We start from the raw sequence: 26,578 nt of genomic DNA on the forward strand, positions 1-26,578 counted from the left end.
CCCTCTTGAATTCAGACACAGTCTCTGTTATAGAAACATGACGGCAGATAAAGGCCAAATGGCCCATCCAGTCTGCCCATCCACAGTAACCATTATCTCTTTCTCTCTCCAAGAGATCCCAAGTGCCTAATAGAAACATGACAGTAGATAAAGGCCAAATGGCCCATCCAGTCTGCCCATCCGCAGTAACCATTATCTCTTCCTCTCTCCGAGAGATCCCACGTGCCTATCCCAGGCCCTCTTGAATTCAGACACAGTCTCTGTTATAGAAACATGACGGCAGATAAAGGCCAAATGGCCCATCCAGTCTGCCCATCCGCAGTAACCATTCTCTCTTTCTCTCTCCAAGAGATCCCAAGTGCCTAATAGAAACATGACGGTAGATAAAGGCCAAATGGCCCATCCAGTCTGCCCATCCGCAGTAACCATTATCTCTTCCTCTCTCCGAGAGATCCCACGTGCCTATCCCAGGCCCTCTTGAATTCAGACACAGTCTCTGTTATAGAAACATGACGGCAGATAAAGGCCAAATGGCCCATCCAGTCTGCCCATCCGCAGTAACCATTATCTCTTCCTCTCTCCGAGAGATCCCACGTGCCTATCCCAGGCCCTCTTGAATTCAGACACAGTCTCTGTTATAGAAACATGACGGCAGATAAAGGCCAAATGGCCCATCCAGTCTGCCCATCCGCAGTAACCATTATCTCTTCCTCTCTCCGAGAGATCCCACGTGCCTATCCCAGGCCCTCTTGAATTCAGACACAGTCTCTGTTATAGAAACATGACGGCAGATAAAGGCCAAATGGCCCATCCAGTCTGCCCATCCGCAGTAACCATTATCTCTTCCTCTCTCCGAGAGATCCCACGTGCCTATCCCAGGCCCTCTTGAATTCAGACACAGTCTCTGTTATAGAAACATGACGGCAGATAAAGGCCAAATGGCCCATCCAGTCTGCCCATCCGCAGTAACCATTATCTCTTCCTCTCTCCGAGAGATCCCACGTGCCTATCCCAGGCCCTCTTAAATTCAGACACAGTCTCTGTTATAGAAACATGACGGCAGATAAAGGCCAAATGGCCCATCCAGTCTGCCCATCCGCAGTAACCATTATCTCTTCCTCTCTCCGAGAGATTCCACGTGCCTATCCCAGGCCCTCTTAAATTCAGACACAGTCTCTGTTATAGAAACATGACGGCAGATAAAGGCCAAATGGCCCATCCAGTCTGCCCATCCACAGTAACCATTATCTCTTTCTCTCTCCAAGAGATCCCAAGTGCCTAATAGAAACATGACGGTAGATAAAGGCCAAATGGCCCATCCAGTCTGCCCATCCGCAGTAACCATTATCTCTTCCTCTCTCCGAGAGATCCCACGTGCCTATCCCAGGCCCTCTTAAATTCAGACACAGTCTCTGTTATAGAAACATGACGGCAGATAAAGGCCAAATGGCCCATCCAGTCTGCCCATCCACAGTAACCATTATCTCTTTCTCTCTCCAAGAGATCCCAAGTGCCTAATAGAAACATGACAGTAGATAAAGGCCAAATGGCCCATCCAGTCTGCCCATCCGCAGTAACCATTATCTCTTCCTCTCTCCGAGAGATCCCACGTGCCTATCCCAGGCCCTCTTGAATTCAGACACAGTCTCTGTTATAGAAACATGACGGCAGATAAAGGCCAAATGGCCCATCCAGTCTGCCCATCCGCAGTAACCATTCTCTCTTTCTCTCTCCAAGAGATCCCAAGTGCCTAATAGAAACATGACGGTAGATAAAGGCCAAATGGCCCATCCAGTCTGCCCATCCGCAGTAACCATTATCTCTTCCTCTCTCCGAGAGATCCCACGTGCCTATCCCAGGCCCTCTTGAATTCAGACACAGTCTCTGTTATAGAAACATGACGGCAGATAAAGGCCAAATGGCCCATCCAGTCTGCCCATCCGCAGTAACCATTATCTCTTCCTCTCTCCGAGAGATCCCACATGCCTATCCCAGGCCCTCTTGAATTCAGACACAGTCTCTGTTATAGAAACATGACGGCAGATAAAGGCCAAATGGCCCATCCAGTCTGCCCATCCGCAGTAACCATTATCTCTTCCTCTCTCCGAGAGATCCTACGTGCCTATCCCAGGCCCTCTTGAATTCAGACACAGTCTCTGTTATAGAAACATGACGGCAGATAAAGGCCAAATGGCCCATCCAGTCTGCCCATCCGCAGTAACCATTATCTCTTCCTCTCTCCGATAGATCCCACGTGCCTATCCCAGGCCCTCTTGAATTCAGACACAGTCTCTGTTATAGAAACATGACGGCAGATAAAGGCCAAATGGCCCATCCAGTCTGCCCATCCGCAGTAACCATTATCTCTTCCTCTCTCCGAGAGATCCCACGTGCCTATCCCAGGCCCTCTTGAATTCAGACACAGTCTCTGTTATAGAAACATGACGGCAGATAAAGGCCAAATGGCCCATCCAGTCTGCCCATCCGCAGTAACCATTATCTCTTCCTCTCTCCGAGAGATCCTACGTGCCTATCCCAGGCCCTCTTGAATTCAGACACAGTCTCTGTTATAGAAACATGACGGCAGATAAAGGCCAAATGGCCCATCCAGTCTGCCCATCCGCAGTAACCATTATCTCTTCCTCTCTCCGAGAGATCCCACGTACCTATCCCAGGCCCTCTTGAATTCAGACACAGTCTCTGTCTCCACCTCCTCTTCCGGGAGACTGTTCCACGCATCTACCATCCTTTCCGTAAAAAAGTATTTCCTCAGATTACTCCGGAGCCTCTCACCTCTTAACTTCATCCCATGCCCTCTCATTGCAGAGTTTCCTTTGTAAAGTTCACCAAGGTGCAATTTTTCAGCAGCGAATGTTTAATAAGACTAGTGACAAGGATCTCTCCAGCTCAACGTGTGCAATTCTTCCCTTCCCAGTCACTACAGAACCGCACAGGACTTCCACCCCATGCTTCAGTCAACCCCAGGAACTCTTGGCGTGAGAAGAGCAAAAAGCCCTGGAAAGTGCTGGAAACAGGAAGTGTTCTTACATGCAGCAATTTCCTGGCTTTCCAGTAACAGAAGTCAATTTTCTAGAAACCACAATGGTTACATACACACATCTATATACAAGAAACCTACAGACAGTTGCAGCTCCCTCCACAACTCCAGCTTCCGCTCCTCAGATACAAAAAAAATCCATTCTACACAGCCGAGCCACACAGTATCACCGTATCTGCTCTGACCCGAGACAAACACCTAAAAACCCTAACTGAATCCTTAAAACAAAAAGGACACAACCCTAAAATCGCCTCATCCCTTAAAACACCCAGAGAAAACCTATTGCACTACAAGGACATACAATACAATTCCGAGCTAGAAAAACCAAGAAAAATTATGAAATCTACCAGCACTACTCCAAGAAGATGAATTACTAAAATAAATATTCTCAGCTCCACTTGTGCTGACATAGAAACATAGAAATAGACGGCAGATAAGGGCCCACGGCCCATCTAGTCTGCCCACCTTAATGTCCCTCCCCTACCTTTGCCCTGTGAATAGATCCCATGTGCCGATCCCATTTGGCCTTAAAATCAGGCACGCTGCTGGCCTCAATCACCTGTAGTGACCTTCCGTCAGCCCACCTAATCGGAAACAGAAACAGGTAAGAAGCAAACGCCCTACACAAACCCACAAAGAAGAGAACGGTGCACATCCTTGCAGTGTGACAAGCTGCAAACTGTGCGAGCCCATCTCAAAGGATCCCAGTCACTCGTATGGGGAAACCATTCAACATAAGGGATCCTTCAGATGTTCATCTTCGAATGTGGTGTATATCACTCAGTGCAAAAAGTGCAAAGAGGGATGTTACATTGGTGAAACAGGCCAGATGCTAAAGCGTAGGATCAACTTATAAGATATCATATTAAAATTTTCAAAGAAAACCAGGCTGTCAGCCAGCACTTTGGAGAAACTGACCACCACACCAATGATTTTATGGTGAGACTACTAAAAGGACATTTTCTGACAATCTAAGAACGCAAGACCTTTGAAATCAAAATGATGAGATATTTTCATACCTCACAAAATGACAACACCCTCCAAAAGCACAGGACTATAAATCACCTCCCATCCAAAAAGGAGAAAAGACCTCAGTGTCCAATAGGGGCTCTATAGGCTACCCACATAGACACGCGAGTTTCAAACAGAATTTGATACTAGCAGACACATCCTCGGTCAAAAACTCCCAAACTGTGAAATTCTATTTTATCTTTATTATCTTCTTTTTTCTTCTTATTTTCTAAAACCTTTTTTCTTCTTATTTTCAGTATAATTTGTAATATTTTCAATAATTTTCAATAGAAGTCACTTATCTGAATGTTGTTGTTCAAGTATAGTCCTGGGGTTTAGAAAGCAGGAAAAACTGCTCCGTGGAGAAAAAGCTGAAAATCATCCAAGCTAAACATTCTTCCACATATTTTGATACCTACCAGGCAGAACTACTGCAACATCCTTCTCCTCCCATGCCCTGCTACTATGATCAAACAACTTCAAACAATCCAAAATACAGCCTTGAGACTCATCTTCTCCTTGAGAAAATATGACCACATCACAGAGGCTTACATCAACTCACATTGGCTACCAATCCAAGAGAGAATACAATTCATATTCTACTGCATGCTATTTAAATCCCTAAATGGAGACAGTCCTTCTTACCTGAATAACCGCCTCAACCAAGCATCCACACTCAGACACAGAAAAGCGCACTCCCCATTCATACCTCCTCCGATCAACGAAGTAAAAAGATCAAAGCTTCATGACGGCCTCCTAGCCACTCAAGCCGCAAAACTGGATACCCGGATCTCCAACCTGCTGATGACCACATCAGACTACAAGACATTCAGAAAAGATATAAAAACAATACTTTTTAAGAAATTCCTAAATCAGCCCTAACTTCACCTACTATTAACAACAACGCCAAAATAGACAAAAATCTACCCTCACTACACCAGCACTAACAACTATGCTTCTAATGTTACCTCCATTTACACAATTCCTGTAAACTGTATTTATCCTTGCCTCGAAATTACCTATCTACCACTCTAATTAATCATCGGTTCCTCCATTTTAACCCCGTTTATAAATCTTTTGTAAGCCGCCTTGAACCGCAAGGTAATGGCGGAATAGAAATCCCTAATGTAATGTAATGTAACTTAACCATTAAACTGCTTTGCCACCTGTCTGTTTCCCGCTCAGCCACCCACCCCTCCCTCTTCCCCTGAGACTATCACTGGAATGCTTTCATGTTTCCCTTCTATATACTGATATTCGTCAACATTTGCTTATTTCTGATCTGAGGAAGAAAGGGTTACCTTCAAATGCATTAAGTTAGTCCAATAAAAAAAGGCATCACGCCATTTCCGTGATGGTTTTCTTTATTTTCTATATAATACCTAGTCACAGAAGCAATCCCACATGAACAGAGAGCAAGGAAGGAAACTGGCAACAAACAAGGAAGTGAAAACTTCAAGAGATTTCACCTCTGTACAAACAGAGTTTGGTATCAAAATCTCTTCATCAGCTTTAAATTAACACACCCATAGATGGACTATTTCTGCACCCCATAGAGTCTCCCTGCTCGCTCGCTCTCTGTCCTCAGTCCAAACTTTGAGGTGCCCAAAATACCGAGATGCAAAAACCGAATGCAAACGTATCTTAACATGGCCCTCCTGTGGCTTTTCATCCCACTCTTGTCTGATAAGACATAAACGTCAGCAGCCCCTGAAGAACAGAGTCTAGAGAGGACCCAGTGATAACCAAGAAGTGCCTAGTGGGACCCGGTCAGGAGTTTTACAGAGTATGAATAAAAAGTGTTGTTGTTTTAACAGTGCCTGGTGGATGAGAAGGCTTCAATGCTAAGAAATGTAAGGTCATGCACCTCGGAAGCGGAAATCCATGCAGGACATACTTTTTGAACGGAGAAACTTTAACTAGGACTTCAACAGAACGAGATTTAGGAGTAATCATCAGTGCAGACATGAAAACTGCCAATCAAGTGGAGAAAGCTTCATCTAAGGCAAGGCAGATATTGGGTTGTATCAATAGAAGTTTCGTCAGCCGAAAGCCTGAAGTCATAATGCCGTTGTACAGGGCCATGGTGAGACCTCATCTGGAGTACTGTGTGCAATTCTGGAGGCCACATTACAGTAAAGATGTGCGCAGAATTGAATCAGTTCAGCGGACGGCCACAAGGATGATCTCAGGGCTCAAGGATCTCTCGAACGAAGAGAGACTGAACAAATTGCAGCTCTACACTCTCGAGGAACGTAGGGACAGGGGAGACATGATCGAAACATTTAAGTACCTCACGGGACGTGTCAAAGTGGAAGATGATATTTTCTTTCTCAAGGGACCCTCGGCCACAAGAGGGCACCCGCTCAAACTCAGGGGCGGAAAATTTCATGGCAACACCAGAAAGTATTTCTTCACAGAGAGAGTGGTTGATCATTGGAACAAGCTTCCAGTGCAGGTGATCGAGGCAGACAGCGTGCCAGACTTTAAGAATAAATGGGATACCCATGTGGGATCCCTACGAGGGTCATTAGGGCATAGACAGGGGGTGGGTAAGCAGAGTGGGCAGACTTGATGGGCTGTAGCCCTTTTCTGCCCTCATCTTCTATGTTTCTATGTTTCTATGATGGGTCATTTGGCCTTTATCTGCCATCATGTTTCTATGTTTCTATAATCAGAAAGTTCTATGACATCACAATGCAGGTGTAAAGAGCCTTAGCCTATAGGAAGAGGAGATGCAAATGTTAAGAGCCTTAGCCAATAGGGAGAGGAGGAGAGAGTGGCTGCTGCAGACACCAGAAAGTATTTCTTCACAGAGAGAGTGGTTGATCATTGGAACAAGCTTCCAGTGCAGGTGATGGAGGCAGACAGCGTGCCAGACTTTAAGAAGAAATGGGATACCCATGTGGGATCCCTACGAGGGTCAAGATAAGGAAATTGGGTCATTAGGGCATAGACAGGGGGTGGGTAAGCAGAGTGGGCAGACTTGATGGGCTGTAGCCCTTTTCTGCCGTCATCTTCTATGTTTCTATGATGGGTCATTTGGCCTTTATCTGCCATCATGTTTCTATGTTTCTATAATCAGAAAGTTCTATGACATCACAATGCAGGTGTAAAGAGCCTTAGCCTATAGGAAGAGGAGATGCAAATGTTAAGAGCCTTAGCCAATAGGGAGAGGAGGAGAGAGTGGCTGCTGCAGACACCAGAAAGTATTTCTTCACAGAGAGAGTGGTTGATCATTGGAACAAGCTTCCAGTGCAGGTGATCGAGGCAGACAGCGTGCCAGACTTTAAGAAGAAATGGGATACCCATGTGGGATCCCTACGAGGGTCAAGATAAGGAAATTGGGTCATTAGGGCATAGACAGGGGGTGGGTAAGCAGAGTGGGCAGACTTGATGGGCTGGAGCCCTTTTCTGCCGTCATCTTCTATGTTGCTATGTTTCTATGATGGGTCATTTGGCCTTTATCTGCCATCATGTTTCTATGTTTCTATAATCAGAAAGTTCTATGACATCACAATGCAGGTGTAAAGAGCCTTAGCCTATAGGAAGAGGAGATGCAAATGTTAAGAGCCTTAGCCAATAGGGAGAGGAGGAGAGGGTGGCTGCTGCAGACACCAGAAAGTATTTCTTCACAGAGAGAGTGGTTGATCATTGGAACAAGCTTCCAGTGCAGGTGATCGAGGCAGACAGCGTGCCAGACTTTAAGAATAAATGGGATACCCATGTGGGATCCCTACGAGGGTCAAGATAAGGAAATTGGGTCATTAGGGCATAGACAGGGGGTGGGTAAGCAGAGTGGGCAGACTTGATGGGCTGTAGCCCTTTTCTGCCATCATCTTCTATGTTTCTATGAAGACTAGAGGTGCCTGGGGACAGATGTGTGATGGGTAATGATCTCTTGGCCCAATCACAGGATCACAATATGACTGAAGTCTACAAAATCCAGAGTAGCTGATAAAATGGGGTTTCAAACTAATATCACTCAGAGAATTTAAGCTCTGGAACGCGTTGCCAGAGGTTGTGGTAAGAGCAGATAGCATAGCTGGTTTTAAGAAAGGTTTGGACAAGTTCCTGGAGGAAAAGTCCATAGACACGGGGGAAGCCACTGCTTGCCCTGGATCGGTAGCATGGAATGTTGCTTTTCTTTGGGATTCTAGAATCTTGTTACTCTTTGGGATTCCAGAATCTTGCTATTCTTTGGGATTCTATATGGAATGTTGTTACTCCTTGGGTTTTGGCCAGGTACTAGGGACCTGGATTGGCCACCATGAGAACAGGCTACTACTACTACTACTATTAATTATTTCTATAGCGTTACCAGATGCATGCAGCGCTATACAGAGTCACAAAGAGTAAGAAAATAGTCCCTGCTCCAAAGAGCCAAGACAGACAAACAGGATGTCATGGATACAGTTAACGGGATTGGTTAATCAGCGGGCTGGGTTGGAGGGCAGAAGAGTAGGGTTAAGGATTGAAAGCTATATCAAACAGGTGGGTTTTCGGTCTGTTTTTGAACAAGGGAAGGGAATAGGCTTGATGGACCATTGGTCTGACCCAGGAAGGCTATTCTTATGTACATATGAATCTGGTTTATAATTATCCTTCATACTTGCTTTTAATTTGAAGATTAACTACCAGTATTTTGCAGCATGACCAAGAAAACAAGACCACAGTATATACTTCTGTTGGCATATTCAAGCTTTAACGTCTGTTTTGCACTGGGTTCCTCTTCACTGGCAGCCTGTTCCTATTTCTTTGGCTGACTGAATTGGAAGAACCGAGGAGAGAGATGAAACTTCAAGGCCAAACATAAAACACATTTCCTCTGTGAAAAAGTGCGATATCACTTGAGCAAAATGAAAAAGTCTGCAATTATCTGTGACAGCATGCCACAGATTAGGAGCAGAACAGGGTTGTGGCCCAGCTGGCCAGCTCAACCAACCATTTGCCCCATGTGAAGGCTGCAGCTAGGAACTTACAGGGCAGAGGCAGAGGTTGGTTTCACTGGTCCCTCCAACCAAAATGTTTTGCTGCCTCTGCACTAGAACGTATATGGGATGACCAGAATCTCATGATCCACCTTCCAGATCTTTCAGCAAGGTGAACCTCTAGATGAGAGACAAGAGGTAAGCAAAGTGTGTTCCCCTCTACAAAAGGAATATCCCGCGCAGGAAAACTTGGAACATCCCTCCCCTTTAGAACCACAGAACTCTGGAACAACCTCACATCCCCGCTCAGAAATTCAAGCTCCCTCCAATCCTTCTGCAAACACTTGAAAACTTGGCTTTTTTCAAAATTCTAATCAGCTCCCGCTCTCTGGTACCCTTGTCCCTCTCTATCTTCTTAGTTCCTCTCCTATAACCCTTCATTGTAGTTCCTTTCTATCCTAACTCTGTAAACCATGCCGAGCTCTAAGCTCGCGGAGATGGCGCGGTATACAAACCTAAGGTTTAGTTTAGTTTAGGAGAGAGACTGCTACAGAATGAGAAGAGACTTCCCCAGACTATGCACCGCTTCAACCTGGAAGAAGACAGTATGAACAGATGGATGAGAAATGCTGCTGTGTCCCGAATGTACCTTCAAGAGCTGGCAGATCTTTGGTCCAGAAAGCCCAGACTGAACGGTGCTGGACTTGCCAAAAACCAACTAAGTGCCACTTATAGAATCATAGAAGTGTCTTGGCACGTTTAGGCATCCTTGGGGTAGGCGCTGTATATTAGTCCAAGGTTTTCCTGGTCTAATTTACCAGCACCTAACACAGATTCCCAGCAAGACCTAAGTCAACCACATCTAGTCTTCACTCCAACCATGCCTACTTTCAAGTAGACGTCGTTCCGATTTCTGCATGGAACTTTTAATTGATTGGGGTTTTGTTTGGGGGGTTTTAGGGAAGGGTTAGTTGGACTTCAATGGCATGGTCAACTACCAAGCCAATTTAGGGTGTGCACGGATTCCAGTTGGGCATGCTGTTTATGAATCAAGCCTCTTTGAGAGTGCTTTTGACTCTTAACTCCTCTCACCTTGGGTTCTGCATCCCCAATTCTTTATGTCATGTCTGTCTATCCAAATTTAAAATTGTAGTTCAACCCTCTCTTCCACTCGTTCTTATACGTCATGTCATGTCATAACTTTTTATATTGTAACCTTGTACACCGCTTAGACAGCTATTATAAGCTTCATATCAAATTTTAATACACTTGGTAAGCTCTTCTGAGCAGGGACCATCTATAAATGTCAAAATATACAGCCTTTCAGTGTTCTATAAGTGATAAGTAGTGTAGCAGTAGTAATCGAAGGAGTGAAGTTGGAGTGGACAGAGCGGGGAAAGGGTACATTGCTTCCCAGAGCAAGTAATCTGCAGGGAACAGGAGAAGAGCTAAGATCTAAAGAATTCTCAGGGGTTAGAAGACTTAACGGAAATTCCCAGCTTCCCAGGTCAAATTCAGAGCGTTCCTAGGTAGGGGCTGAGCACCTCACGTCTGAAACCCTGAGCTCAGAATTTTATGAAGCAACTATTGCATTTGGGATTCCAGCCAAATTTGGCCCAGACTATGCATTGAAAAGGCTCTTAATAACTGCTGCCAGTTTGCTGAAATGCACCTCCCACTTCATTTTGTGTTTTCAAGGCAGGTGCAAATAAAATGTGCCCAGAAAATTAGCAAAATGAGATTGGATCTGGGATTTTGGTTCTTATCTATTTTTCCTCGTTAGGGTACATGATTCACGTGAACTGGATTGCACTGGTTTTCCACGACGCCCCCTTCGTGTGTGACTCACTTCAAAATCAACGCAGTTATGATTCATCCCTGTTATTAGCTTTACGTGATATTAGAACCTTTGAGAACCGAGGCTTAGGTAGCAGCTAGTTTGCTAAGGCGGCAGCTGGGGGATTAATCTGAACACATCCCCAGGGACGCACCTCTCTCCTCTTGTTTATCAGACACCACTGTGGCTTTTTGCGTCTTCCATTTCAAGTGGATTGATTATGCAGCAGCCCAACCTCTCTGCTGAACATCGAAGCATCTTGCTCGCCTCTTTTCTCATCAACTTTGCTCACCTTCTGGTACGTTCTTACAGGTGCTCGAGATATTAGGGCAGCTACGTTGGAATTCTACACCATTAACACTTTGGGCTCCTTGAGCTGGCGTTAGTTTTTCCTCGTAGCGCGCGTTAATACACTAAAAACGCTAGTGCACCTTAGTAAAAGGAGCCCTTTGAGTAATAGGAACACTTGATAAGTTTTTAAACTGAATTAAAAACATTTCTTTTTTTCTGACGCCCTTGAAAATAAATCGTAATATTTCAGCACCGAGAGAATCCTGTAAAGACACAACATGATTTGATTTTTGATTTTATAAGTTTCTTGGAATTGAATTGGAATTTTATTTTATTTTAACTAGTGTTTTAGCCTGTTACATTAACGGGTGCTAGTAGATATATGGGACTTGTGCTAAAACTGCAAGAGTTACTGATCAAATCAGTTCCTCTAAAGAAGCAATTTTAGCAGTTTTGAACCGGTGGACCGTAAGCTATTCCCTATTGGATGAAGATGGAAACCCGCCAGGGCGCCTAGCTGCAACTGTCCCAGTCCTCCTTAAAAGCCCACCTCGGCGGCGACGACGACTCCTGCCCGCGTGCCCAGAGGTCAGCGCGCGCAAGCCCCTATGGCTCCCTTCAGCCTCGCTCGCACCCTGTGTCTCCTCCTCATCGACATGGCGGGCCCGCCGCCACCTCCCCCCCCCTGGCCCCGGCGCTGACCCCCCGCTACCAGGAATGGATCCTAGACACCATCGACTCGCCGACCTGGAGCGCATCTGAACTTTGTCTGGCCGTGTGTGGTAAGCGCGTATGCGCACTCTGCCGGCCACGGAACTACAGATCAGGCAATACGGCGGTGCGAGTGCGCATGCACGCTTAGCGTTTTATTATAAGAGAGATTGATTTTATGGTTATTTAGATTTTAGCTTGTAAGCTGCCCGGAAGGTTTTTGATTCTTGCTGCGGGACAGTAAGATTTGAATAAAACTTGGCTACGTCCAATTGTTTGGGGGAGGGTTTCTTGCAAGATGGATCACATTTCCCCTCTTTTTACTAACGCGTAGCGCGGGTTTTAGTGCCGGCAGCACTGGTAACTGCTCTGGCGCTCATAGCGAGCGCCGGAGCAGTTACCACCGCTGCCGGTGCTAAACCTACGCAATGCGTTAGTAAAAGAAGGGGATTGTGACAGTACATTAGTTTTTTTAATTATTTACTTATTGAAGAAAATGTATAATTCCAAACCACAGAACTCCTGCGATAAAACAGAAAAAGGAATATTACAAAACGAATTAATCATTACCACTGAAATAAACTCATCATAAAAGGAAATATGATCCAAGATGGAAAAGAAATATATGATTTACATCTTCCACTACCTTCCCTAACACCCAGTACAGCGGCTTTTAATTCCTCTTTAGCAAAGTCCAATAGCTGACTTGGGTCATAGAAGGAATATCACGCATTGACAAGGAAATTTCAACACATATTTCATGCCTAGTCCTCAACTCCATAAATTCCTGGGGTCTCGTCTGTGTTTCTCTAGACCAGTGGTTCCCAACCCTGTCCTAGAGGACCACCAGGCCAATCAGGTTTTCAGGCTAGCCCTAATGAATATGCATGGAGCAGATTTGCATGCCTCTCACTTCCATTATATGCAAACCTCTCTCATGCATATTCATTAGGGCTAGCCTGAAAACCCGATTAGCCTGGTGGTCCTCCAGGGCAGAGTTGGGAACCACTGCTCTAGACCAGTGTTATCACAAACTGTGTGCCTCCCGAGATTTCAAGTGTGCCGTGACACACTGGGGAGGAGGAGAGGCGCCGGCTGTCTACAGGACACGCCTCGCACGGCAATCAGCCAATGTCAATGCCGCTCCTCTTCTCTACTGCCCCTCTCCTCCCCCCGCACTGGCGGTTCAGGGCCTGTCTGGAGGGCCTTCACGCATGCACTGACATTGCTGTGATGACGTCCACGCACTTCTAGATGCCTCGAGCCGCAGTCACTACATCTAGTGTGCTGTGGCTCGACAAAGTTTGCGGGACACTGCCCTAGACAAATCAGGAAAAATCTGAATTGCTCATTCGTATATCAAAAATACAAACGCTGAATTCAAATGCAAAGGTGAACAAAGTTCTCTGGATGATCACTTCAAATGTTACTGGTGACCAGGATTGGCCACTGTGAGAATGGGCTAGATCACGGATCTCAAAGTCCCTCCTTGAGGGCCACCATCCAGCTGGGTTTTCCCCAATGAATATGCATTGAAAGCAGTGCATGCACATAGATCTCATGCATATTCATTGGGGAAATCCTGAAAACCCAACTGGATTGCGGCCCTCAAGGAGGGACTTTGAGACCCCTGGGCTAGATGGACCATTGGTTTGACCCATGAAGGCAATTCTTATGTTCTCTCCAGAGAGCTCTGCTCATGCTTAATAAAATGTCAGCCAAGGTGATGTTGTAAATGACCCTTTATACCTTGTAACTAAGGTGAATGAATCAGTTTATATGGCCCTCAGAGATGCCACCAGGGATCAATATGATCATATCCCTTGGCTTTACACACCCTATCGTCATCGGGTCAATATCAAATGTGAAAATGATATAAACATTTTTTTCTTTCTTTTTTCTTTTTACTTTTACTAATTTTACTCGTGTGTGTTAAACTCTCTTTGCTAATTTTAAAACAATAAATATGGCTAATGAGTTTAAGGTCGATACTTAGCTTCACCGGGATGGTTAGTAGCTGTTGGTAAGGGATACATATGCCAACATGTTTCACCCCTAAAAAGGGGGTTTCTTCAGGGCTATTATCCCTTTTGTGTTAATTTTACACGGCTGGCCACCCGATCTAAGTTTCACTATTCAAGCCTATTGTTCTGAATTTAATAAAATGTCAGGCCATGCCGTAGGAGCCCGTCTGCAAATGACATTAACGTATCACAGACTAAATATCTCCCAAAAGCTGATTGCTTCCACCGTTCGTGAATGATGTAGAGCAAAGATTGAACAACCATACCATATTGTTTCTTTATACAACGCAATTGTCTGATAGGAAACATTGTGGCTTACCTAAAATTAATAAGATTCATACCATGAAGGATCAGACAGTCCCGGATTACAGTGAGAATAGATGCATTTTTAATGGCTTCCTGAAATGAAGGTAGGAAGGGATTTGTCGTAGGCAGGCCGGAAGGCTATTCCAAATCTTGGAGCCCCGGAGCTCGAAGGTGGACTCAAGAGAGCGATTTTCTCCACCTTTGACACGCAGAGGGCAGGGGCAGTTTATTCTTCCATATATAGGAAAGCAAATCTTTACAGCTGATAACGCCAAGCAGTCACTTATCTCTCTGCGTGTTTTGACCTATTTTTAAAGTTGTGATGGAGCGGAATTTTCTTATCATGCATACAGTGTGATAAACAGGAATGTCACTAGCCCAACGCAGGGCAAGACAAACACTGAAAATTCAATTGCAAATCCTCTCTAATCTCTATGAATGTTACTTCCATAAATTGATCCTAATGTTCTTTCAGCTTTCTCAGAAAACGCAGCTCGGGATAGGCCTGGCCAGAGATTGGAGCATTGTCGAGGTGGAAGAGGTGGAAGAAGACATCTTCTTTCTCAAAGGACCCTCGGTCACAAGGGGGCATCCGCTCAAACTCAGAGGAGGGAAATTCGATAGTGACGTAAGGAAGTATTTCTTCACAGAAAGGGTTGTAGCTTCCAGAGCAGGTGATCAAGGCCACCAGCGTTATTGACTTTAAGAATAAATGGGATGCCCTAGTGGGATCCTTACGAGGGTCGAGTTTAGGAACTAGGTCATTAGTACTCAGACTTAATGGAGTGGGTCAGTAGAGTGGGCAGACTTGATGGGCTGTAGCCCTTTTCTGCCGTCATGTTTCTATATATTATGCATTAACTTGGGTTTTTCCAAATCAAGGAAAATGCGCAGAAATTTATAAAGCCACCCCTCAGTATGCCTTTTAATTATGGCACAAGCAGCGAGGAGATTGTACAGTACATTGTTAGCGATTATAAATGAGCGATCATTTTAACACACAGCAGCAGAATTTCAAGAGCTCTAGACATCAATCAAGTTTCAAGTTTATTAGGATTTTATATACCGCCTCTCAAGGTTATCTAAGTGGTTTTTTACAATCAGGTACTCAAGCATTTTCAATATTATAACGTTCGACAGCTGGAGAACCAGGAGCTTTTCTATGGCTGCTAAGTGAATCGGTTTAGTTCTTTGATTCTTCACATGTTTCTTGCTTTAAAGGAGAAAGACAGACAGCAACAGAGGGAGGTAAAATTTGCTGGACACGGGTAATTCTAGGATAAGTAGTTCACGTATGCAGGGCCCCTCTCTAGACTAAGGGCTCTTTTTACGAAGCTGCGTTAGCGGTTTAACGTGCATGATAGCGTGCGTTAAACTGCTGGCGGCGCTAGACGCTAACGCCAGCGCTGAGCTTCATAAAAGGAGCCCTAAAAGCCTGCTGCAAAGATTTCGGGCCAGACGGTATCCAGAATGGACAACGGGCATACTTGAGGGCGCTTTATGCAAATCCCAGTCTTTTAATAATAACAGTTCATATACCGCAGGACCGTATAGTTCTACGTGGTTTACAATAGTTAAAAAATGTTACAAATTAAGTAAAACTTGCAAAGATTAAGAACTAGTAACTGAGAGCCCTAAAGATCAATTATTGTGTAATACAATTAAACAAATCAGCTACCTAAGTACATCAGGAAAAGATATGTTTTTAGGGGTCTCCTAAATTCACCAGAAGTGTTAGTAAGCAAAAGCAATTGTTCTAGATCTTTACCCCCTAATGCAACCTGAGCAAAGACACCCCCACCCCCCATGGACAAGCAGGTGTGTGTACTTACCTATTCTGACAAAACTACTATCCAAAAGCACTGGCATGTGCTGTCCATGCATGAAGTTTTCCGGGAGGGTCCCTGCATAAGGGACTTAGCTGAGGGGCTTCAGGGTAAATTAACGTTATTCGCCGATGACGCCAAATTATGCAATATAGTAGACAAGAACACAACAGGACCTGACATCAAATCCAAGACCGATAGTATGGCACACGACCTCCTCATACTGGAGAATTGGTCCAGGACCTGGCAACTAAATTTCAATGCCAAAAAATGCAAGGTCATGCACCTTGGCAACAAAAATCCATGTAAGACTTACACTCTTAATGGTGAGATCCTAGAGAGAACTGTAGCGGAACGAGACTTAGGGGTAATCATCAGTGAGGACATGAAGACTGCTATTCAAGTGGAGAAAGCTTCATCTAAGGCCAGACAAATCATAGGTTGCATACACAGGAGTTTCGTTAGCCGCAAGCCCGAAGTCATAATGCCATTATATAGGTCCATTGTGAGACCCCATCTGGAATACTGTGTACAATTCTGGAGACCACATTACCGCAAAGATGTGCTGAGATTCGAATCGGTCCAGCAAATGGCCACACGGATGGTCACGGGGCTCAGGGATCTCCCATATGAGGAACGGCTGAATAAATTGCAGCTCTACTCCCTAGAGGAACGCAGGGAGAGGGGGGACATGATCGAAACATTCAAATACCTCACACGCCGTATCGAGGTGGGGGAGGATATCTTCTTCTTCAAGGAACCCACGTCAACACGAGGGCATCCATGGAAAATCAGGGGAGGGACATTGCATGGTGACACCAGAAAATACTTCTTCACCGAGAGGGTGGTGGATCGATGGAATGGTCTTCCGATACAGGTAATTGAGGCCAGCAGTGTGCCTGATTTAAAGCTAAATGGGATCGAATGGTGGGTTCTCTTCGCAAAGGGAGGTAGGGGAGGGTCATTGGTGTGGGCAGACTTGATGGGCCTTGGCCCTTATCTGCCGTCACTTTCTATGTTTCTATGTAGCTTTCACGAGACCTAAGAACTTGACCAACCATCTAACAAGAGTAAACCCAGTAAGTTGGTTAAAGGGGGTCTAATCTAATCTTTGGTTTATAAACCGGGTCATCTCCCAGTGGAGCTCGACTCGGTTCACATGTAATTAAGACTAGAGTACAAAGCAGAAAACATAGGAGAAGGAAGAACTAATTAAAAACTAAAGTACATAAGAAAAATAACTATAATATTATTATTTTGTTGAGGCTGTAGTTAAACCATTTAAAAATTGTGAGGACAACAAAGTTTTCAGGAATTTACGAAATAATTGCAGCTGGCCTAAAAGCCTAATGGAGTCAGGAAGTTCATTGCAGATCTCTACAAACTTGAAAACAAAAGATCGACTGAGCTTCCCAGCAGATTTAATTCCCTTAAAGGAAGGGAAGGCTAACTTATATCTTTGTGTGTTTCTCAAATGGCAAAGTCCATGTAATGAGTGTACTGTCTGAAATACATCTTTATGTAGTGATTCTTTTGTCCATCCACGGAATGAGAAAACATACAAAGGTACAGCTCTACTACATGTAAATCTGTGTGAGTTATTTATGTAATCATCTGTCCCTGCCAATTGATGTATGTAGGTTGTACCACAAGGCAGGAAGGACAAGACTCCTGGAGCATAAGAACAGAATACACACGACAGTGGTTACAGCCCCCATGGGAAAAGTCCGTATTTTCCAAGATCTTAAATGGTTTGAGATTGAGCGTATTCTTGACTCATTTGTGGGAGATAAGAGGGCCCGCATTCATTTGCGGGAGCAGTATTGGATTTTAGAACTTGACACTATCATACCCCCATGGTCTAAACTTTAATGCCAAAAATTGCAAAGTAATGCACCTCGGGAGCGGAAATCCATGCAGAACATACACCCTGAACGGTGAAAACTTAACAAGAACTACTGCAGAAAGGGACTTGGGAGTTCTCATCCGAGAAGACATGAAAGCTGCCATTCAGGTGGAGAGAGCTTCAGCAAAGGCTAGACAAATGCTGGGTTGCATCAGGAGCTTCATCAGCCGAAAGCCTAAAGTCATACTACCATTATACAGATCCTTGGTGAGACCTCACCTGGAGTACTGTGTCCAGTTTTGGAGGCCTCATTACCAAAAGGATGTGAAGAGAATGGAGTCGATCCAAAGAATGGCCACTAGGATGGTCTCAGGACTTAAAGATATCCCATATGAAGAACGTCTGACCAGACTGCGCTTATATTCTCTCGAAGAGCGCAGAGAAAGGGGGAAATTGATAGAAACATTCAAATACATCACAGGTCGTACTGAAGTGGAGGAAGAAATCTTTTTTCTGAAGGGTCCCACATCGACACGAGGGCATCTGTTAAAACTTAAGGGGGGAAGATTCCATGGCGACACCAGGAAATACTTCTATGTTTCTATGTTAACCAAGAGTATTGAATGGAATTCTATTCTTTAATCGGGCCTTTCGGTCTGGGTTTGTCCACAACTTTCTGTCAATTTCTCCAGTGTTTGTGGACAATCAAGTTTGTTGAAGATGACGTCACTTCAACTGTTGAAAAGCTTCAGAAAACCTCTCTCCCTCCGACTCATTAGCGGCTTTGTTTTCACAACCACGCAATCCCAACTGCAATTTTCAATCAATTGTGGTTTTGGCACCATATCAAAGGCTCCTGAGGAAGGGACTTTTTTCCCCGAAACTGAGCTTGGTAGAGCCTGGGAAGAATGTCAGTAAGATGTGAGGATTTATTACAAGAGTTAAAATTTCACCAACCAAAGCAACAGCATGAACTGAGAGAGGGAAAGCACCTGAGGTAAGTATTTCATTCTAAGCCGGTTTTGAGCATTTAGCCTTGAGAAGCCGGAAACAAGTTATCGTAGAAAAAAATATTTTGATACAAGTGCTTTTGCTTTGTGTGTTTGGTATCACTATATAATTTTTATCACACTAAGGCTTGCTAGTGCATCTTAGCACACGCTAAACACTAACACGTCCATGGGATATAAAGGACTTGTTAGCATGCATTAGCATTTCGCACGTGCTAAGACGCACTAGCACGCCTTAGTAAAAGAATCCCTTAGTGTATGCTTATGATGGCGTAAGGCGTGACTTGCAATAAAGCCTCTTTCTTAATATCAGAGGTTATAAGTCACGTTTCTTAAAGAGTTTTTTTAACCAGAGAAAAAGACCTCAGTGTTTCTCAGGACCATGCTTTCTATTGAAAATTCAAGCAGTGTCTCACTTCCGGCTCACCACATAATTGATAGTCCCCTGATGCAGCGGATGCGCAAAACAGGGCCTGTCGGGATATCTAAAAGAAATTTATGGGATATCTAGAAGAAACTTAAAAGTGAAATTTAAATTAGCCTTTTGAGTGCGATAGATTTGCACTTGGCTTCAGCTGCAGACTGCAGTGATTTTGTAATATCAGGAGACTAAGAGATAAATGTTTGTTTTCTTATTTGTTTGAAATATATTGAATACCTATGATAAATGGTTTAACAGTGATCACTTCAAAGTAATACAATAGTGATTGATATAAGATATAATGGAGTTTTTCTAAGACCAAGGATATATTTCTCCATGGCAATGAAGTATTTGCTAAAGAAAGTTTCCCAGGTTTGGTCCTGAGAAACACTTAGGTCTTTTTCTCCGGTTAAAAAACTCTTTAAGAAACGTGACTTATAACCTCTGATATTAAGAAAGTGGATGATCGCTTTGGGGAAGGCGATGGCTTCCGCAACCGAGGGCGTTATTTGGATTTTCTAATATAGCCTCGCCCAAACCCAGGGGAATGTCAGCATTTATCTCCAGAGCCCTTTTGATGGGAAAAAAAGCCATCCTCACCCACTGGCTCTCCCGTGATCCCCCGTCATATGCACAAGGGAGATCCCTAATGATAGTGCACGCAACACTGGAGAGACGCAAGGTGGGAAACTTGACTCTTGGCCCGGGTCGCAAATTTTGTCAGGTGTGGGAGCACTTCTGGCAGGACCTCACACTTTTGAATCTTTAAGATTTTATTCCCACTCTCAGCTGTTGGACTGGCCATGGATTCTTGGGGAGGGGGGATGGGAGGCACGATGGACCACTGGTCTGACCCAGCAGCGGCAATTCTTATGTTCTTACCTGATGTGATACACCTGTGTATGATCGGAGCCACTTTAAGTGGGAGGATATGTGGGCGTGTCCTCATTTATTCCTCAGTTAGAATATGCATTTTTATGGATATCTTTTGTTTCATGAGTAAATCAAGGAATAGTTTTGTTGTTTACCTGCAATTACATCACTTTCTTTTCCAGAGATAAATAAAAAAATAAAGATTTGACATCGATATGTGAACATTTCTTAAGAAAGAACTGAATATTTCATGAGGTGTCCTAAGCTTTTCATATAACTGTATATTGCCCTAATAAAACAGACACGGCATGTGGACCTTTCCTGCCTGTTATAAAATTATCCTTCCTAAGCATTAAAAAAAGGTGTCCTTTGTTTAACCGATTAAAATTCCTCCCTCTTCATCCCCATTCACAGAGCAGGAAATTGGCACAGAACAAGGTAGCGAGAAATAACAGGCTGTCATCTTTAATCTAGTGAGTCTCTGGGCAAATGCCAATTTTAATCACTGGAGGAAAATCAGTCTGAGCTGGATGCAGAGAACGGGAAGCCGTGCACACACACATCACGGTCGTCCTCCTGGTTAGGCACAAAGAAGCTCTTCCTCCCTATCCCCTTCCTCACTGCTGCATATCATGCCCTGCTCAATAAAGGGCAGAGGATACAGTCATGGTTGCATCCAGAAAACAGACAAAGCAGCAATTTTTAAACTATTTATATACATACCAAAAAGGCAATAAATTAATCCAAATAAATAGTAAAACCAAAACCATGATTACCTGCAGGTAACTACTGATTTACCAATCAATATTCAAAGTGACTTAAGCAGAGGAGGGGTTCCAACCCACTTAAATTGCACTCAGTGGGCCAACCAGCAATTAATGGCACTTAAATGAGGCAGTAACATAGAAACCTGATGGTTGATAAAGGCCAAATGGCCCATCCACACCATCCACCATCTCCTCCCCTCCCTATTGGCTAAGGCTCTTAACATTTGCATCTCCTCTTCCTATAGGCTAAGGCTCTTTATACCTGTATTGTGAGGTCATAGAGCTTTATGGTTATAGAAACATGATGGCAGATAAAGGCCAAATGGCCCATCCGCACCATGCACCATCTCCTCCCCTCCCTATTGGCTAAGGCTCTTAACATTTGCATCTCCTCTTCCTATAGGCTAAGGCTCTTTACACCTGTATTGTGAGGTCATAGAGCTTTATGGTTATAGAAACATGATGGCAGATAAAGGCCAAATGGTCCATCCGCAGCATCCACTATCTCCTCCTCTCCCTATTGGTTAAGGCTCTTAACATTTGCATCTCCTCTTCCTATTGGCTAAGGCTCTTTACACATGCATTGTGAGGTCATAGAGCTTTATGATTATAAAAACATGATGGCAGATAAAGGCTAAATGGCCCATTCAGTTTGCCCATCTGCAACATCCACTATCTCCTCCTCTCCCTAACAGATCCCACGTGCCTGTCCCACGCTTTCTTGAATTCAGATAGTCTGTCTCCACCACCTCTACCGGGAGACTATTCCACACATCTACTGCCCTTTCAAAGCTGTGAATATTGGCTTTGATCAGCAATTTTTGAAGTAGGCCAGACAGGGGTGTTCCAAGAGTAGTGCCAGGCCTCCCCCCACACAAACCAGTCTCTTCTTCCCCGAGCTCGAGGGCCTCCGAGCATGCGTGGATGTGACGTGATGATGTCACATGCGTACGATGTCACTGTGTCCAATCCGTGCACGCTCAGAGGCCCTCCAGATGCAGCCCCGAGCTTGGGGTCTTCCAAAACCTGGACAAACTGCAGGGTTTTGGAAATCTGTCTGGTCACCTAAAAAGGGTACATGTCTAGGTTTTCCCAGATATCTATTTATAGTCCTTCAGTTTCCCTCCCCCACAGCAGTGTCTCCTAGTACTACGATCGCTCAAGCACGAAGGATCAGCCCTGCTTCAGGAAACTCCAAGAGCTTTCCAAGTCAAAAGTTGACAGCCCTGACCCTGGTGGAGGCCAACAGAGATCATTGCAGAACCTGTGTGCGTCTACATATCGAAGACTGATTGTGCGCATGTCGATCGCATGCCATGCATATTTATTATGGAAATCCTAAAACCCAAACTGGCTAGACTCTAGAGCAGGACTACCCAAGTCCGGTCCTCGAGATCTACTGGCAGGCCAGGTTTTCAGGATATCCACAATGAATATGCATGAGAGAGATTTGCATACCAAGAAGGCAGTGCATGCAAATCTCTCTCATGCATATTCATTGTGGATATCCTGAAAACCTGGCCTGCCAGTAGATCTCTAGGACCAGACTTGGGCAGCCCTGCTCTAGAGCATTCATTTTTGTCATTTCCACTTTTCAGCACTTTCAGGGAAATAAAACATCAAGAACAATTGCTGTTTTTTTACGATAACTGAAGTGCGGGAAAAGGAAAGGTGTTGCGAAGATCCTTAATTATTCAGGAAGCTCACGTGTGACATATTTGATGTTCACTCATTGGATCCGTGCGCTGCTGTACATTAACGACAGCTCTGCAAGGTTTTGGGTTTTATTGATTTCCAATAAGGGTTGCCTGCTTCTGTTTACCATGTTCTCGCTCCTCTCGTTTTACATACGTGTACTTTAGTTGACGTATTAGATTCATTACAGAACAGAACAAGTCATTTCTATACCGCATAATCAATAAGTTTGATGCGGTTCACCAAATTTAACAAATACTACAAACTAAAGAAAACGGATGAATTTGCGAACAAATGTGTCTTCAGTTGCTTTCGAAAATGATTGTAAGACCTGGAACTCAATCACAAAGGTTTCAGTTCCTTGTCCCAGAAAGCCGCCTGATAAGAAAACAAAGATTGGTGGGAGATTAACAGCTAGAAACCAAAACCCTCAATTTATCCACAAACAGGTCCAGCAGTAGGTACCACCCACCACAGCACAAAACCATCACATCAGTGGCACTACCAGCTTCCCATGCATGCTGCCCCACTACCCAGTCCTACCTTGGGTCTTTAAAGAAATGCTCTGCATCCATACGTTGACTACAGCTCTTCAGCATGATTTAGCCCAGGGATCTCAAAGTCCCTCCTTGAGGGCCGCAATCCAGTCGGGTTTTCAGGATTTCCCCAATGAATATGCATGAGATCTATGTGCATGCACTGCTTTCAATGCATATTCATTGGGGAAATCCAGAAAACCCGACTGGATTGCGGCCCTCAAGGAGGGACTTTGAGACCCCTGATTTAGCCTGTTCTATAGTCTATCACAGTGGTTCCCAACCCTGTCCTGGAGGAACACCAGGCCAATTGGGTTTTCAGGCTAGCCCTAATGAATATGCATGAAGCAAATTTGCATGCCTATCACTTCCATCATATGCAAATCTCTCTCATGCATATTCATTAGGGCTAGCCTGAAAACCCGATTGGCCTGGTGTTCCTCCAGGACAGGGTTGGGAATCACTGGTCTATCAAGTTTACAGTGGTTAAAACTCCAGCCTCAGCACCCCGAGGTTCTGGGTTCAAACCCACACTGCTCCTTGTGACCCTGGGCAAGTCACTTAATCCCCCCATTGCCTCAGGTACATTAGAGAGATTGTGAGCCCATAAGGACAGAGGGAAAAGTGCCTGAGTACCTGAATAAATTAATGTAAACTCTTTTGAGCTCCCCTGGGAGAACAGTATAGAAAATTGAATAAATATTGTGAAAAGTTTCAGCCTCTGATAACTAGAGCTGGTATTTGTGATGTCATAATGCCTCATTCCACCAATAAGAGCCAACCTCATCAGTGATGTCACAATGGCTTGATTATCCTAGACTTGGCTCAATTTGACTACATTTTGATTTCTAGAGTGATGCAGTGGTTAAAGCTACAGCCTCAGCACCCTGAGGTTGTGAGTTCAAACCCTTGTGACCCTGGGCAAGTCACTTAATCCCCCAATTACCCCAGGCACATTAAATAGATTGTGAGTCCACCGGGACAGACAGGGAGAAATGCTTGAGTACCTGAATAAATTCATGTAAACCGTTCTGAGCTCCCCTGGGAGAACAGTAGAGAAAATTGAATGAATAAATAAATAGCAAAAGTTAAGTGCTAGATTAACAACTAGAAACCGAAACCCTGAATGTATGCATAAACGAGCCTGAAGTAGGTAAGCAAAGCAGCCCCTTCCCTCACTGGATAACTGAATCTTCAGAGCGCAGATTATCTGACACTGCATTCAAATGACTATAAAGATCTGGAGGTGGGTTGGTGGGGTCCCAAATGTTGCAGCGATTGCTAAAAGGACAGGTTCACCTGCTGTGCCATGCATTGAGGGCTTTCTCTGTCATTGCAAAGACTGGCGAGGAGAGCTCATAAAACAGGAAGACTCTGACATGCCAGAAAAAGAGGGCGATTTATAGGGATTTATTAACTGCCTTAATGAAGAGAGTCACAGCAGGTATAATTCAACATCACACTTACAGTCCCTCCTCGAGGTTTTCAGGATTTCCCCAAAGAATATGCATGAGATCTATTAGCATACAATGAAAGCAGTCCATGCAAATAGAGCTCATGCATATTCATTGGGGAAATCCTGAAAACCCAACTGGATGGCAGCCCTCGGGAAGGGACTTTGACACCCCTGGCATAACAGTAGCAAAATGACCAGATATAACCAATGAGGTAAACTGAGAATCAACAATTGAAGCTTAATACTGAAATAGGACTACACTTCCCCCTCTGTTTTTGCGAATTCCGAAACTACGGATTCGCTTATTTGCGGTTTTAAAACAAAAAAATGCATTTTCATTTTTCAGGCTATTTTTAGCCCTGTAAGCCGCCCCTTAAGCCTTACCTGGTGGTCTAGCGGGTTTTCAGACAGGAGCGATCTTCCCACGCTCCTGCCCCGTGCAGATTGCTCACAGGAAATGGCTGCCTTGAGCTCCCATAGTCTCTCGAGCCATTTCCTGTGAGCGATCTGCAGGGGGCAAGAGCGTGGGAAGATCGCTCCTGTCTGAAAACCCGCTAGACCACCAGGTAAGGCTTAAGGGGGCTTTCAGGCCTTAAAATAGCCGGGGAAGCGGGGGTTAAGGGCAGAACTGGCCCAAATATTATTTGCGTTTTTTTTATATTCACGGGCTAACTTTGCCCCTAACCCCCACGAATACAGAGGGAGAAGTGTAGAATGCAGTGGTATATTAAGGGGGGGGGGGCGATCCGCCCCAGACGCCGTCTTGGTGGGGGCGCTGGCAGCTGTCCTCTTCTCCACCCCCCTCCCCCAGTGCCACACGCCAGCGCCCCTTCCCTCGTCCCTCTTTAGAGTTTGGCACACGAGCTGCAACCCCCAATCTGCCGCTCGTGCCAGCGTCGACTCTTCCTCTGACTTCACTTCCTGGACTCGCGCTTAGGAAGTGACATCGGAGGAAGAGCCGGGTTGGGAGTTGCTGCTCGTGCCGTGAACGTTAAAGAGGGATGAGGGAAGGGGCACGCACGTGAAGCAGTCGGCGGCAGGGGAGGTGCACCTCCCACCCCGCTACACCACCGTGTCAAAAATATACTTAACCCTGCTGAAATTCAAATAGTGGATATAGAATGGTGCAGAAGGGCAGAGTATGAAACTCATGAGTGGTCCTGGGCCCCCTCCTGCCCTGCTCTGGGTGCAGACCCCAGCAATGGAGCTAATGCCCTCCCCCTCCCCCCGGGCACTGCCTAGTTGCCCCAATTCAACTAACAGAGATATGAGGCTAAGGCTTTTCTACAATGGGGGGAGGGGAGTCCTGGAAGCCAATGCTGGCCCATGCACAAGCAGGAGGTGAGGGGGTCCGGCCCAGGGAGGTGCCTCTCTCCCCACCCCCTCCTTCTCCTATTCCTTTTCTAGGTCTGATCCGTGCGCGGTATTTCCAAAAGAAGAAGCAGCACCGGTGCATCCCCCCCCCTCCCGTCCCCCCGGCTCACCTCGGTGCACAGCGGCAGCGCCGACGCCCCGGCCACCAGCAGGAGCGCGCAGCCCAGCCGAAGCCAGCGGTCCCGGTGCATCGCGGCGACGGCGGCGGCTTCAGCTCCGGCTGCAGCTGCCGAAGCGGCCGGTGACGTCAGTGACAGGAGGGCGGGGACAGAACGTTCCCGGGAGCAGCCCGCAGCTGGCAGTGGGAACTGGGGAGCCCCTGCCATGATCCCTCTGCAGCCCCCAGGGCAACGGGACCCCCCATCCACTGCCAACCGAGCTGGCCATGCCTTGGCTACTGGAAACCAGTAACAATGCAGGGAGCCGAGATTGCTGAAATGGCCATTTGTCTCAATGGGGGCGGGTAAACAGTGGAGTGCCGCAGGGGTCTGGATGGGGACCAGTGAAGTGATTCAGTTTGCAGATGACCGGGAGCGTGTCACCCTTCCCTTCCCCCACAAACTTACTGCTCGCGTGGTGACAGCTATCCCTACGATATCAGTCCC

The 26,578-nt window shown here is 45.3% G+C and overlaps 1 protein-coding gene across 2 annotated transcripts in view; it reads right to left on the bottom strand.

Moving 5' to 3' along the window:
- Nucleotides 1-26,310, bottom strand: part of ELAPOR2 (endosome-lysosome associated apoptosis and autophagy regulator family member 2) — a 114,328-nt gene extending 88,018 nt beyond the window's left edge. Inside the window, exon 1 of one of the 2 annotated variants that reach the window (XM_033959371.1) lies at nt 26,084-26,310. In XM_033959371.1, the coding sequence (XP_033815262.1) occupies nt 26,084-26,299 (216 nt within the window). In that variant the 5' untranslated portion in view covers nt 26,300-26,310. The remainder of the gene's footprint in view (nt 1-26,083) is intronic. The other variant, XM_033959370.1, reaches the window with a different exon arrangement.
- Between the last annotated feature and the right edge of the window lie 268 nt (nt 26,311-26,578).

Source organism: Geotrypetes seraphini, chromosome 9 (genome assembly GCF_902459505.1).
Source record: "Geotrypetes seraphini chromosome 9, aGeoSer1.1, whole genome shotgun sequence".
Classification (NCBI taxonomy): Eukaryota; Metazoa; Chordata; class Amphibia; order Gymnophiona; family Dermophiidae; genus Geotrypetes; species Geotrypetes seraphini.